This window comes from Mchenga conophoros, linkage group LG3, assembly GCF_057382185.1.
Source record: "Mchenga conophoros isolate Kocher_MC1m ecotype Shallow Benthic linkage group LG3, M_conophoros_male_GT1.1, whole genome shotgun sequence".
Lineage (NCBI taxonomy): Eukaryota > Metazoa > Chordata > Actinopteri > Cichliformes > Cichlidae > Mchenga > Mchenga conophoros.
The window spans coordinates 20374195-20389498 of NC_140528.1; the positions used below are offsets into that span (position 1 = coordinate 20374195).

Here is a 15304-nt window from a genome sequence, read left to right on the forward strand (position 1 = left end):
TGTGCAATACTTTTTGTAAATAGTCAACAGTGCAATAGACTCAATACTTGAAATGTGCAATTCACTTGTATTTTTATTTTTTATTCCTATTTATTCTATTTATCCCCTTTGTATATTTTATTTATATTTGTCTCTGTATTTATATATGTGTGTGTGTGTGTGTGTGTGTGTATATATATATATATTTATATATATATATATATATATATATATATATATATATAACAATTCTGTAACTGTAACTTCGGTCGTTGCTGTGCTTTTTGGAAGTCGAATTTCCCAGAGGAACCCACCCGAGGGATTAATAAAGTTCTATCTTATCTTAAACCTTTTAAAATGATGACAGATTACAAACTCTCAGCTGTGTCTGTAATCAAACCTCTGTAACTTTGCTTCACTTCAGCAGCATCAGCTCATGTTCACATGTTGATTCATGGTTTGCTTCAGTTTTTGATGGACTGCAGAATATTTTGAAGGTTATCTGCTATAAAAAGCCAGAACAGGAAAATCTGCTTCATGTGTTTCTGTTTGATCCTCAGTGACTTTGACACAAAGGCCTCTGCTGTGATGATCACACCTCTGATCAAGTCTCACAGTGTCAGCTTTGTTTTTATACATATGGATATGTGCTGATAAATGATCAGAGTTATAATATTTCCCACTGTCTGCTGTGTGCCGTGACCTTTGACCTGCTAAAGACAATCAGCTGTGGATTATTCATTGTTGTGTCTGATACTTAGAACTGTGAGGAAGAACACTACACAGTTAATCAGGGTCCCCTCTCTCTGAATCAGGAAAAGTGGGCAGGCCGCGTGTGGGCCGCGGGCCATACGTTGAGTCTCACTGTTTGAAATGTGAACATTGTTCTGCTGCAGTCAATGGACTAAACCAGAGAAGAAGAAAACAGACTTTACCATGAAGATCCTCAGTGTGGATCAGTATAATATCAGCCTGATGTCTGCAGTTTAGTGTCAGCACAACTTTCACATCATATTCATCTCAGCACAACTAAAACATGCTGACTGACCTCAGAGTTTCAAGTCCACATCCTGGACTCTCCAGGAAACCACACAGATGCTTCACTCCTGAATCCTGCAGCTTGTTGTTCCAGCTCAGGTCCAGCTGTCTCAGATGGGAGGGGTTGGACTTCAGTGCTGCTGCCAGATAATCACAGCTGATCTCTGACAAACCACAGCCCCTCAATCTGTATAAAGAATGAAAGATGTAAGTTTATTAGACAAAGTGTGAGCTTGAAATCATTCAGTGTTTCATCATCTGTTCAGAGCTGAAGAAGGTTCAGAATGTAGAAGTTTAGAAAATGGAAACTCCAAACAGCTGACAGAGTTCATACGCCTTTGTCAGGGTCAAATTCAAGCAAGACCATGTGAAAATTAAAACATATCATCCTAGGTGAACTTAAACACCTTTGTTCCCCTTTTGTTAAGACATAGAAAAGTACACCACACAAAAATACTGCAAAAGGAAACGGTCGCCTTATATACATAGTGTATAAACTCAAAATGCACATTTCACTTCAAATTAAGATTAAGGCTTTGAACAGATCACATAGTTCAGTTCAACATATAAGACTTTAAGAATGCACAAGCATCTACTTAAAATCTATTTAATTTATCATCCATGATATTATTTTGTACAATTCCAATGTATTTTGTTCATCTCCCTTAAATAAACAGGCAGTCTTAAAGTATGAAATATTCATATACAAACACATATAAATGTGTGTACTGTCTCAGTGGCTGATAGTACCCCACAGGCCTCAGTGTGAGCTTGAAGACATTTATAATGTTTAAGTAGTTTAATGTGCAGGTGCTGACGATAAACACATTTTGAATGAAAGCCGGGGAACTTTGGTAGCACAGAAACAAGTGGCTATTCTTTGTGACTATATGGATCACTCACAATACCATTATTTCACACAAAGGCACCAAATTAATACTCAAAAAAGCTGCAGCAATACACACAAATATAAACAGTACTTGGTGACAACTTTGCTTTTAGCCTTTAACCCTTCTTGACTACTTTTGATGTGGCCTCTATATTTTACCTTTAAAAACAGTTTATCTTGCCAATCTGTTATTTTCTCATTTTGACCAACTGTATCAGCACAATTTATCTAAATTCAGACAAAATTTAAAATACAAGTAGAAAGTGATATTTTGACTGTAAAAACCACACACATGTTTAACGAATCATCTTCATAACTTGAAATGCAAATAGAGATTGTACATTTTTAAAAATACGCACATGTTTTGCAAACAACAAAGTTATATGGTACTATTTACCAAAAAATGCAGCCAAGGCTCAGACGTTTTTCATATAATCATTTCAAACTATTTACAGAACAATCAGGTGTCAAACAATAGTTTGTGTCACTCTAACACATATGAGAACAGCACAGGGATAAACCTGCAGGTCTGACAGCAGGTGTGTCACTCAGCGTTTACACTGCAATCTGCCTTTGTTGGCTTTAAGGCAGCAACTGTGACGATCACTAGTAGAACTGACACACAAAACAAAACAACAGCTACACACTAAATACACAAGACAACAAACTAACTTGAGACCAAACACGGTAAACGTCACAAATCTCTCACGTATCAAAACTCTCTCTCTCTCTTTCGCTCACTCGCTCTCTCTTGCCGGTCACTCCTAAAACTTCCCCCTTTTGCTAAACAACCAAATGTCATGTTTCCATATCATTTTTGATTGGTCGACATGGTACATTTTCCCACCTATAGGGCTTTGGAGCGTGATGTCACGGGAGATGGGCCATGCCCCCTTCCGCCATGACAGTAGGCCAGCCAAAGGATACCATTTCAGCTATGGATCGTACGTGTTGTGTTGTCGGTTGCAACGTTAGATCACACGATCGTGAAGGCAAGAAGCTGGATAACGGGCTCTCTTTTCATCGTTTTCCATCCTGGAGGCAACGTGAGGGATCCCATGTATCCGATATTACTAAACAAAGACGTCAGGCTTGGATTGCAGCGGTGAGACGAGCGGATATCGAGTTCTCTGCAATCCCCAGCTTTTTGTTGGTTTGCTCACGGCATTTTCTTTCCGGTGAGTTCTAAATTAATTCATATCACTCTTGAAAGGCTTTTAGTGTGATTTTCAATGTGCTGAGGTCATAGATAATGAGATAAAACATGCTAATGTGTGATGCTGCAGAACCACATCATGTCGACTGAGTAGCTTGTGATTTGGCATTATTGCAGGCAAACCAGCATATGAAATGGATGTAACAAATCCAGACTGGGCACCAACACTGCACATGGGGCATGACGACATACCTGTATCAGACTCGGACCGGCACTCAAGGCGTACGCAACGGAAGCGAAAAAGAGCACCCATCGGAGGTAAACAACCCCCCCCTCTAAAAACATACTAAATTGCTATCACTGTACACTAATCCGCACATAACTTCCAGATGAATCACACACCTGTCATTGGAATATTGGTGTACATTTACCTTATGTCTAATTTTATCTTACAGGCTTTCGTTATGCAGCTGCAGAGTCTGAAGGTGTGCCCCGTGCAGAAGTGATTGATGAAGATCTGACAGAAGACCAACAGCAAAATCACAATGTCATGGAGGCAGTGGACAGCAGTTGTGTTGGACAAGTGGAGGTTGAGGTACCAGCTGCAAATGTGGATATACTGAAGAAATGTAAACCTTTTAAAATGATGACAGATTACAAACTCTCAGCTGTGTCTGTAATCAAACCTCTGTAACTTTGCTTCACTTCAGCAGCATCAGCTCATGTTCACATGTTGATTCATGGTTTGCTTCAGTTTTTGATGGACTGCAGAATATTTTGAAGGTTATCTGCTATAAAAAGCCAGAACAGGAAAATCTGCTTCATGTGTTTCTGTTTGATCCTCAGTGACTTTGACACAAAGGCCTCTGCTGTGATGATCACACCTCTGATCAAGTCTCACAGTGTCAGCTTTGTTTTTATACATATGGATATGTGCTGATAAATGATCAGAATTATAATATTTCCCACTGTCTGCTGTGTGCCGTGACCTTTGACCTGCTAAAGACAGTCAGCTGTGGATTATTCATTGTTGTGTCTGATACTTAGAACTGTGAGGAAGAACACTACACAGTTAATCAGGGTCCCCTCTCTCTGAATCAGGAAAGGTGGGCAGGCCGCGTGTGGGCCGCGGGCCATACGTTGAGTCTCACTGTTTGAAATGTGAACATTGTTCTGCTGCAGTCAATGGACTAAACCAGAGAAGAAGAAAACAGACTTTACCATGAAGATCCTCAGTGTGGATCAGTATAATATCAGCCTGATGTCTGCAGTTTAGTGTCAGCACAACTTTCACATCATATTCATCTCAGCACAACTAAAACATGCTGACTGACCTCAGAGTTTCAAGTCCACATCCTGGACTCTCCAGGAAACCACACAGATGCTTCACTCCTGAATCCTGCAGCTTGTAGTTGGAGCTCAGGTCCAGCTGTCTCAGATGGGAGGGGTTGGACTTCAGTGCTGCTGCCAGATAATCACAGCTGATCTCTGACAAACCACAGCTCTCCAATCTGTATAAAGAATGTGTAAATGCTGTTAAAATGTTAAGTTACATAATTTCATGAATATATATAGTTTGCGTTGAAATGTCTTTATTTGAAATGTACATGTGTAAGGTGAGAGCTAGTGTCTCGTGAGAATACCCTTAACGAGAGCACACGAGACTTTTCATGGACTGCGAGGGAGCAGATGTCTCTCATGAAGCGATTTAAGCTAAAAGTTTACTAAAAGAAAGGGCAATACAAGGACTTAAGGACCTCTTTTCAGGACAAGCAGCCAACGAGGTATTTGTCATTTGAGAAATGTTTTTTATTTTGTGTTTGGACTTAATATGTGTACTGTAAAGTTGCTAATTGTTTGTACTGTTCGCTCGTGACCAGTTCTCACGTCGTATTGGCGTAATGGCGTAATGGCGTATCGGCGTACTGGTGATGGTGATGGTGAAGCTGAGGAGAGAAGGCCCAAGTAATAAACGCCCGTTTCAAAGAACCGACCTGTGTCTGTGTTGTCGTGAAGAGAGCTACAGTGAGAACTCGCCTGCTCAACACGGGTAGGAGAGGACAGGATCGCCGCGGATGACGAAACGACGCGGATCCGGTGCATCACGTCAGATAAGCAGAGTGCATAACGCATATCGGCACAGCATTAACAAGCAACGGTGGTTAGACTGAGTTAAAGCGCTAATTTTCACGTTTAAGATCAGGAGAAGCTCTACCACAAAGTGACGTTAAGGTGGTGTGAGAAGTGGTTAAATGTGAAAATTGCAACTAAGGGACTCATCTGTTATTCTTGCTTGCTTAATGTAGAGATTAATCCAATGTGTTTGCATTTATAGTTGTTGTACATCACAAGGTTCATAGAACAAACAAGTAAATATTTAACAAGCTCACAGGTTATGAGTAATTTTGAGTTATACAAAATCTGCTGAGTTTAAAGGGCACCTTATGTGAATTTTAAAGGGGTACTATACTGATGTGAAAACTTGAAAACCTTTAGTAATGTAAATGATAAGGATTTAAGGTATTTCTAAGTACATTTACACTGTTATTGTATATTTGTGATAAGGTGATTTTTGTTGTTCTTGTCTGTTTGAAACTTAAGTTCAGTATTGAAGTCAACAGTGTGTTGGAAGACTCATACATACATTTATGAACCTTAATTCAAATTAAGTTTATTGCAACTTTCACTTACACATAGTCCAGAAGAAATCTAGTTGAAGTTTAATAGCTGCACAATCACACTGCTATAATCTCAACATGTCTAACATAAGCAGAGAGACCTGCCATAAAGATGCTGAACAATCCGCTCAAGCTGAAGCTACTGTCACTGAATCTGCAGCAGAACTAGAGGGGCTTCGAAGAAGTGAGAGGGCGCGTACCCTAACAGAAAGGGGAAGAGCATACCAAGATGAGAGACTGAAGCACATTCAACGCAAATACAAAATCATCTATGAGAAGTGGAGGTGTCATGCACGAATAGGCAAAGAGTTATTAAGTGGTGATGCTTCTAAGGATGAGTTAACTGAGCTTATTGAGAACATCAAAAGCACCTGTTCTGATGTAAAGGTGGTTTATGAGGAGCTGCGTCAAGCGCAAACCCCTGAACCAGACCTGCGGCGCAGGGTTGATACATGCATGTCATTCTCAGAATTTATTATTCAAAGAGCAGAGAGACAGCTTAAAGGTCATGAAGCAGATAAAGATGAAGAGTCTTGGCCTGATGCTGGATCTGTTCTAGGCTCAACAGGTTCTGTTTCTAGACCACTGTCTCGTCAAGGATGTAGTTCTACCCACTCTAGCAGCCACTCTGTCAAAAGAATAGAGGCTGTAGCTGAAGCTGCTGCAACTCAGGAAGTCTTGGCAGTGTTGGAGGAGCAAGAAAGGGAAGAAACAGAACTTCAAATGTTAGAGGCTGAGAACCTAGCCAGACAGCAAGCAATCCAAGATAAACGTAGAAAACTTGCACGCCTAGAAGAAGTAAAGAAGCTAAATGCTGCTAGAGCTCGAGTGAGGGTCTATGATGAAGCTGAAGAAAACATAGAAGCAACTGATTTGTCGTATGGTAGTGAAGTACTGCCAGAGCTTAGAGTCGCTGACTCCACAGTACTTCCAGTCACAACCCATTCTCTCAATGCATCAAGTCCCCCATTTATTCCTCAATCCCTAGCAGTCACAAGTCAAGCTCCTTGTCCACAACAGCTACCTCAGTCTCCTCCAGCCTCAGTGTTGAGGCCTCAAGAGCAGAATAGCTTAGATCTGGTCAATGCACTAGTAGAAGCTATGAGTGCAAACCGGCTCCCAACACCAGAGCCTGGGGTGTTTACAGGAGATCCCTTGAAGTTCAAAGACTGGCAACTGTCCTTTGAAACATTAATAGAAAGGAAGAACATCCCAAAGAATGAAAAACTGTATTACCTAAGAAAGTACTTAGGTGGCACAGCAAAGAAGGCCGTGGAAGGATTTCTTCTATTGGGCACAGAAGCAGCATATGACTCAGCCTGGAAGCTTTTAGAGAAACGTTTCGGAGACCCATTCCTAATTGGGAAGTCACTCAGAGACAAGCTGCATGCATGGCCAAAGATAGGTTCTAAGGATGCTTGCGAGCTAAGAGAATTTGCAGACTTTCTCAAGAGCTGTGAGGCTGCCATGTCTCATGTCAAGATGCTGGAGGTCTTGAATGACTGCGTTGAGAGTCAGAGGATTCTGCTGAAATTGCCAGATTGGTTGGTTTCCAGCTGGAATCGCAAAGTGATGGAAGTCAGACAAGTGAAAGCTGAGTACCCACCATTCAAGGTGTTTGTTGACTTCCTATCAAAGGAAGCAGATCTTGCTTGCGATCCAATTTCCTCAATACAAGCACTTAAGAGTGTTGAAAGCGAGAAACCAAGGCATCTACGAAGCCAAATAGTTCAAGGAAAGACTCTGACCACAACTACAACACAGAGCAGTATTACATCATGTGTTTTCTGCAAAAGGACAGGACACATCCTAGACAAATGCCGAAGTTTCACAGAAAAGACAGTTCAGGATCGTGTTAAGTTTGTACACACAGAGAAGCTTTGCTTTGGATGTTTGAAGACCGGTCATCACTCAAGAAAATGTGATAACAAAAGCACGTGTGAGAAATGCCAAAAGAGACACCCAACATGTTTGCATGACGATAAGTTCAAGGAACGTCAAAGGCCAATCCACCTAAATGCAAGTGAAATTTCAAAGGACAAGGCAGACACCACAGAAAGGACCGCAACAGCCACTTCCAACAGAGTTATTCAAGAGGGTCTAAGCACACGAACATCTTCTATCTTGCCAGTCTGGGTGTCATCTATTAAGCAGCCAGATCAAGAACTGCTAGTTTATGCACTCTTAGACACACAGAGTGATACCACCTTCATACTAGATGAAGTAGCTCAAGGCCTGAACACAAACAGAGAGAATGTCAGTCTGCGACTGTCCACAATGTCTGCCAAGTCGACAGTTATTCCATGTCAGAAAATGACAGGTCTACAAGTGAGAGGATACAACTCAGAGAAAAGGATTCCACTACCACCTGTTTTCACAAGAGAATTTATTCCAGTAAACAGGCTGCACATTCCTACCTCTGAAACAGCTCTAAAATGGCCACATCTAGAGCAACTGTCAGAAAAGATTCCACCACAGTTGGATTGCGAAGTAGGCCTTCTTATAGGCTACAACTGTCAACGAGCCCTCCTCCCAAGAGAGATCCTGTCTGGTGACGAAAATCATCCATATGCGCAGCGGACTGATCTGGGCTGGAGCATTGTTGGTTGCTCACATTCAGCAAGCGACAACAGCGATCCAATAGGATTCAGTCATAGAATCATAGTACGACAAGTGACACCAACTGTGCATCCATCAGTTCAGCTAAAGAAGGAAGTGCACTTTGCGTGCAGGACTCAAGTCAAAGAGATCAACCCACTTGACATAATTAAGACTTTTGAATCAGATTTCACAGATCACTCAACAGATGATAATCCAGTTTCTCAGGAGGACCTCCTCTTTCTGTCTAAAGTGAAAGCTGGAATAAGACAGAAGGAAGATGGCCACTATGAACTTCCGCTTCCTTTCAAGACAGACAAACCTAATCTTCCAGACAATAAACAGTGTGCAGTTCACAGGCTCAGCTCATTAGAGCGTCGACTGAGGAGAAATGAACAATATTACACGGACTATGTCAATTTCATGAATGAAATCATAAGTAGAAGAGATGCTGAGAATGTGCCACAGTCTGAATTAGACAACCAGCCAGCATGGTACATACCGCACCATGGTGTCTACCATCCCCACAAGCCCGGGAAGATCCGTGTGGTTTTCGATTGTTCGGCACGCTACCAAGAAACCTCTCTAAATGACCATCTCTTGACAGGTCCAGACCTGACTAACACATTAGTTGGTGTGTTGTGTCGATTTAGAAAGGGTCCTATAGCCATAATGTGCGACATCGAAAAAATGTTTCACCAGTTCCACGTTGCAAGGGAACATCAAGATTATCTCAGGTTCCTCTGGTGGGATGGAGGTGATTTGGATTCTGAACCCTCAGTGTACAGGATGAAGGTACACCTCTTTGGGGCAGCTTCATCCCCCGGTTGCTCCAACTTTGGACTGAAATACCTAGCTTCACAAGGCCAAGGCAAGTTCAGCAAAGAAGCCATTAAGTTCATCCAAAGAAGCTTCTATGTAGATGATGGCCTGACAAGTGTAAGGTCGACTGCTGAAGCTATACGCCTGGTAAAGGAATCAAGAGCTCTGTGCAAAACAGGAAATCTACGGCTACATAAGTTTGTATCCAACGATGAGAGTGTGATTGCAACAATTCCACCACAAGAATATGTTCAGACCAAAGATCTAAACATGGCTCTAGGAGAACTTCATATCGAGCGAGCACTTGGAGTTCAGTGGTGTGTTGAGGCGGATGAATTTCAGTTCAGGGTGGTGGTAAAAGAAAACCCACTGACAAGGAGAGGCGTTCTCTCAACTGTTGCCTCAGTCTATGATCCACTAGGTTTCGTGGCTCCATTCCTACTTATCGGCAAACAGATTCTTCAAACACTGTGTAGAGACAAGGTAAGCTGGGACGAACCTCTCCCCGAGCACATCCAGCCACAATGGGAGTCATGGCTCAAAGATCTGCCTCATTTGGCAGTTCTAAAGATTCCAAGAAGCTACCTTCCATCAAACTTTGGTGAAGTCTCACTATATGAGCTTCACAACTTTTCTGATGCAAGCTTCAAAGGGTATGGTGCATGCTCATACCTTAGAGCGGTGAGTGAAACAGGACAGATAAGTTGTTCACTTGTCTTGGGGAAAGCAAGAGTAGCCCCTACCAAACTAACAACCATCCCAAGGCTTGAGTTATCTTCAGCTGTGACCTCAGTCCGCATTGGTGATATCATTAGAGGCGAGCTGGAGATTGAAAATGTGCAAGAGTATTACTGGACTGACTCAAAGGTGGTCCTTGGCTATGTGAACAATGATGCTAAAAGGTTCCAAACATTCGTGGCCAACCGCATCCAGCGAATAAGATCTAGCACAAAACCTGAACAATGGCGACATGTCAACTCTGAAAACAACCCAGCTGATGGAGCCTCAAGAGGATTGACTGCAGTTCAAATGAAAGAATCTAGCTGGCTGAAAGGACCCAACTTCCTTTGGCAGCAAAATCTCCCACATGAAGTGGGAATGGTGGGAGAAGTTGAGGCTACTGATCCTGAACTTCGGAGAGCACATGTTCATGCAGTTAAAGCAAGAGAACAGAATCCAATGGTAAACCGTTTAACTAAATTTTCTGACTGGTCCAGAGTGGTGAGAGCCATTGCCAGGCTCAAGAGATTTGTCAGAGAGTTTAAGGGATTTCAGTCGAGAACTAATGAGTCGACTAATCTTGAAGAACGAAGAGAAGCAGAGATCTTCATCATCAAACTCGTACAAGAAGACGCTTTCGCTGAAGACATAAAGAAAATAAGAGGCAAGAAGGAACACACTTTGAGCAGGCACAACAGGCTACGCCAGCTGAACGCTTTCCTGGACGAAACCAATGTTCTTAGGGTGGGAGGACGGCTGTCTCAGTCAGCCTTACACCATGATGTAAAGCATCCTGCGATTCTTCCGAAAAAATCTCATGTGTCAGCTCTGCTGGTCAAACATCATCATGAGCTTATACACCATCAAGGAAGGGGCATGACCATGAACGAGTTGCGCGCAAGCGGAATATGGGTCCTAGGATGTGGAAGTGTGGTCTCCTCACACATTTACAAGTGTGTAAAATGTAGACGATACAGAAGAACAACTGAGGTTCAACAAATGGCAAATCTACCAGGAGAGAGAATTGAGACATCTCCCCCCTTTACTTATTGTGGGCTTGATTGTTTTGGCCCCTTTATTGTGAAGGAAGGAAGGAGAGAGTTGAAACGATACGGATTGTTATTCACCTGCCTATGTTCTAGAGCAGTTCACATAGAAACCCTTGACGATTTGACAACAGACGCATTCATGAATGCACTTCGATCATTCATAGCTATTCGAGGACCCGTGCGCCAGCTAAGATGTGATAGAGGCACAAACTTTGTTGGTGCTAGAAAGGAGCTTTCTGAATTGCTTGAAGGAATGGATCAAGACCGTACAAGGGCGCTTGGTTGTGAATTTGTGCTGAATGTCCCATCAGCTAGTCATATGGGAGGAGTTTGGGAACGCCAGATTCGAACAATCCGAAGCATCCTGATAGCTATGCTCGACAAGTCCGCCAGCAGACTTGACACCACAACTCTAAGAACGTTTCTGTATGAAACAATGACCATAATCAACAGCAGGCCACTAAGTGTCGAGCATCTTCACGATCCTACTGGTCCGGAACCCCTCACTCCCAACCACATTCTAACCATGAAATCATCTGTAATTCTGCCACCCCCTGGACAATTCTGCAAAGAAGATCTCTATCTGCACAAAAGGTGGAGAAGAGTGCAGTTTTTGGCCAATGAATTTTGGCAACGATGGAAACGAGAATACCTGCTAAACCTCCAACAACGACAGAAATGGCAGAAGCTGTCACGAAACTTGCAACCAGATGACATTGTAATATTAAAGGATGACAGTGCACCAAGAAACCAGTGGAAGCTTGCAAGGGTTGTGGAAGCCCTGCCCAGCGCAGATGGCAAGGTGCGAAAGCTAAAGCTTCTGCTCAGTGACACTACTTTTGATAAGGGAAAACCAATCACTAAATCAGTTTTCCTTGAGAGGCCTGTTCACAAAGTAGTTACATTACTTGAGGCCACCTAAAACACACGTAAAGCTAAATGACCTACACTTAAATGTACACTCACACATCACTTCCTTATAATTTTCATTGAGGAAAATCTCTCATTTTAAGTCAATGAGTGATTTTGGTGGGAGTGTAAATGCTGTTAAAATGTTAAGTTACATAATTTCATGAATATATATAGTTTGCGTTGAAATGTCTTTATTTGAAATGTACATGTGTAAGGTGAGAGCTAGTGTCTCGTGAGAATACCCTTAACGAGAGCACACGAGACTTTTCATGGACTGCGAGGGAGCAGATGTCTCTCATGAAGCGATTTAAGCTAAAAGTTTACTAAAAGAAAGGGCAATACAAGGACTTAAGGACCTCTTTTCAGGACAAGCAGCCAACGAGGTATTTGTCATTTGAGAAATGTTTTTTATTTTGTGTTTGGACTTAATATGTGTACTGTAAAGTTGCTAATTGTTTGTACTGTTCGCTCGTGACCAGTTCTCACGTCGTATTGGCGTAATGGCGTAATGGCGTATCGGCGTACTGGTGATGGTGATGGTGAAGCTGAGGAGAGAAGGCCCAAGTAATAAACGCCCGTTTCAAAGAACCGACCTGTGTCTGTGTTGTCGTGAAGAGAGCTACAGTGAGAACTCGCCTGCTCAACACGGGTAGGAGAGGACAGGATCGCCGCGGATGACGAAACGACGCGGATCCGGTGCATCACGTCAGATAAGCAGAGTGCATAACGCATATCGGCACAGCATTAACAAGCAACGGTGGTTAGACTGAGTTAAAGCGCTAATTTTCACGTTTAAGATCAGGAGAAGCTCTACCACAAAGTGACGTTAAGGTGGTGTGAGAAGTGGTTAAATGTGAAAATTGCAACTAAGGGACTCATCTGTTATTCTTGCTTGCTTAATGTAGAGATTAATCCAATGTGTTTGCATTTATAGTTGTTGTACATCACAAGGTTCATAGAACAAACAAGTAAATATTTAACAAGCTCACAGGTTATGAGTAATTTTGAGTTATACAAAATCTGCTGAGTTTAAAGGGCACCTTATGTGAATTTTAAAGGGGTACTATACTGATGTGAAAACTTGAAAACCTTTAGTAATGTAAATGATAAGGATTTAAGGTATTTCTAAGTACATTTACACTGTTATTGTATATTTGTGATAAGGTGATTTTTGTTGTTCTTGTCTGTTTGAAACTTAAGTTCAGTATTGAAGTCAACAGTGTGTTGGAAGACTCATACATACATTTATGAACCTTAATTCAAATTAAGTTTATTGCAACTTTCACTTACACATAGTCCAGAAGAAATCTAGTTGAAGTTTAATAGCTGCACAATCACACTGCTATAATCTCAACATGTCTAACATAAGCAGAGAGACCTGCCATAAAGATGCTGAACAATCCGCTCAAGCTGAAGCTACTGTCACTGAATCTGCAGCAGAACTAGAGGGGCTTCGAAGAAGTGAGAGGGCGCGTACCCTAACAGAAAGGGGAAGAGCATACCAAGATGAGAGACTGAAGCACATTCAACGCAAATACAAAATCATCTATGAGAAGTGGAGGTGTCATGCACGAATAGGCAAAGAGTTATTAAGTGGTGATGCTTCTAAGGATGAGTTAACTGAGCTTATTGAGAACATCAAAAGCACCTGTTCTGATGTAAAGGTGGTTTATGAGGAGCTGCGTCAAGCGCAAACCCCTGAACCAGACCTGCGGCGCAGGGTTGATACATGCATGTCATTCTCAGAATTTATTATTCAAAGAGCAGAGAGACAGCTTAAAGGTCATGAAGCAGATAAAGATGAAGAGTCTTGGCCTGATGCTGGATCTGTTCTAGGCTCAACAGGTTCTGTTTCTAGACCACTGTCTCGTCAAGGATGTAGTTCTACCCACTCTAGCAGCCACTCTGTCAAAAGAATAGAGGCTGTAGCTGAAGCTGCTGCAACTCAGGAAGTCTTGGCAGTGTTGGAGGAGCAAGAAAGGGAAGAAACAGAACTTCAAATGTTAGAGGCTGAGAACCTAGCCAGACAGCAAGCAATCCAAGATAAACGTAGAAAACTTGCACGCCTAGAAGAAGTAAAGAAGCTAAATGCTGCTAGAGCTCGAGTGAGGGTCTATGATGAAGCTGAAGAAAACATAGAAGCAACTGATTTGTCGTATGGTAGTGAAGTACTGCCAGAGCTTAGAGTCGCTGACTCCACAGTACTTCCAGTCACAACCCATTCTCTCAATGCATCAAGTCCCCCATTTATTCCTCAATCCCTAGCAGTCACAAGTCAAGCTCCTTGTCCACAACAGCTACCTCAGTCTCCTCCAGCCTCAGTGTTGAGGCCTCAAGAGCAGAATAGCTTAGATCTGGTCAATGCACTAGTAGAAGCTATGAGTGCAAACCGGCTCCCAACACCAGAGCCTGGGGTGTTTACAGGAGATCCCTTGAAGTTCAAAGACTGGCAACTGTCCTTTGAAACATTAATAGAAAGGAAGAACATCCCAAAGAATGAAAAACTGTATTACCTAAGAAAGTACTTAGGTGGCACAGCAAAGAAGGCCGTGGAAGGATTTCTTCTATTGGGCACAGAAGCAGCATATGACTCAGCCTGGAAGCTTTTAGAGAAACGTTTCGGAGACCCATTCCTAATTGGGAAGTCACTCAGAGACAAGCTGCATGCATGGCCAAAGATAGGTTCTAAGGATGCTTGCGAGCTAAGAGAATTTGCAGACTTTCTCAAGAGCTGTGAGGCTGCCATGTCTCATGTCAAGATGCTGGAGGTCTTGAATGACTGCGTTGAGAGTCAGAGGATTCTGCTGAAATTGCCAGATTGGTTGGTTTCCAGCTGGAATCGCAAAGTGATGGAAGTCAGACAAGTGAAAGCTGAGTACCCACCATTCAAGGTGTTTGTTGACTTCCTATCAAAGGAAGCAGATCTTGCTTGCGATCCAATTTCCTCAATACAAGCACTTAAGAGTGTTGAAAGCGAGAAACCAAGGCATCTACGAAGCCAAATAGTTCAAGGAAAGACTCTGACCACAACTACAACACAGAGCAGTATTACATCATGTGTTTTCTGCAAAAGGACAGGACACATCCTAGACAAATGCCGAAGTTTCACAGAAAAGACAGTTCAGGATCGTGTTAAGTTTGTACACACAGAGAAGCTTTGCTTTGGATGTTTGAAGACCGGTCATCACTCAAGAAAATGTGATAACAAAAGCACGTGTGAGAAATGCCAAAAGAGACACCCAACATGTTTGCATGACGATAAGTTCAAGGAACGTCAAAGGCCAATCCACCTAAATGCAAGTGAAATTTCAAAGGACAAGGCAGACACCACAGAAAGGACCGCAACAGCCACTTCCAACAGAGTTATTCAAGAGGGTCTAAGCACACGAACATCTTCTATCTTGCCAGTCTGGGTGTCATCTATTAAGCAGCCAGATCAAGAACTGCTAGTTTATGCACTCTT

General features: G+C 42.3%; 1 protein-coding gene across 1 annotated transcript in view; it reads right to left on the reverse strand.

The window, feature by feature from the left end:
• Positions 1 to 1008: 1008 nt before the first annotated feature.
• LOC146577615 (NACHT, LRR and PYD domains-containing protein 12-like) overlaps positions 1009 to 15304 on the reverse strand; it is a 199808-nt gene continuing 185512 nt past the window's right edge. The window contains exon 9 of the mRNA XM_085267685.1: positions 1009 to 1204. Within this exon, the coding sequence (XP_085123811.1) occupies positions 1009 to 1204 (196 nt within the window). The remainder of the gene's footprint in view (positions 1205 to 15304) is intronic.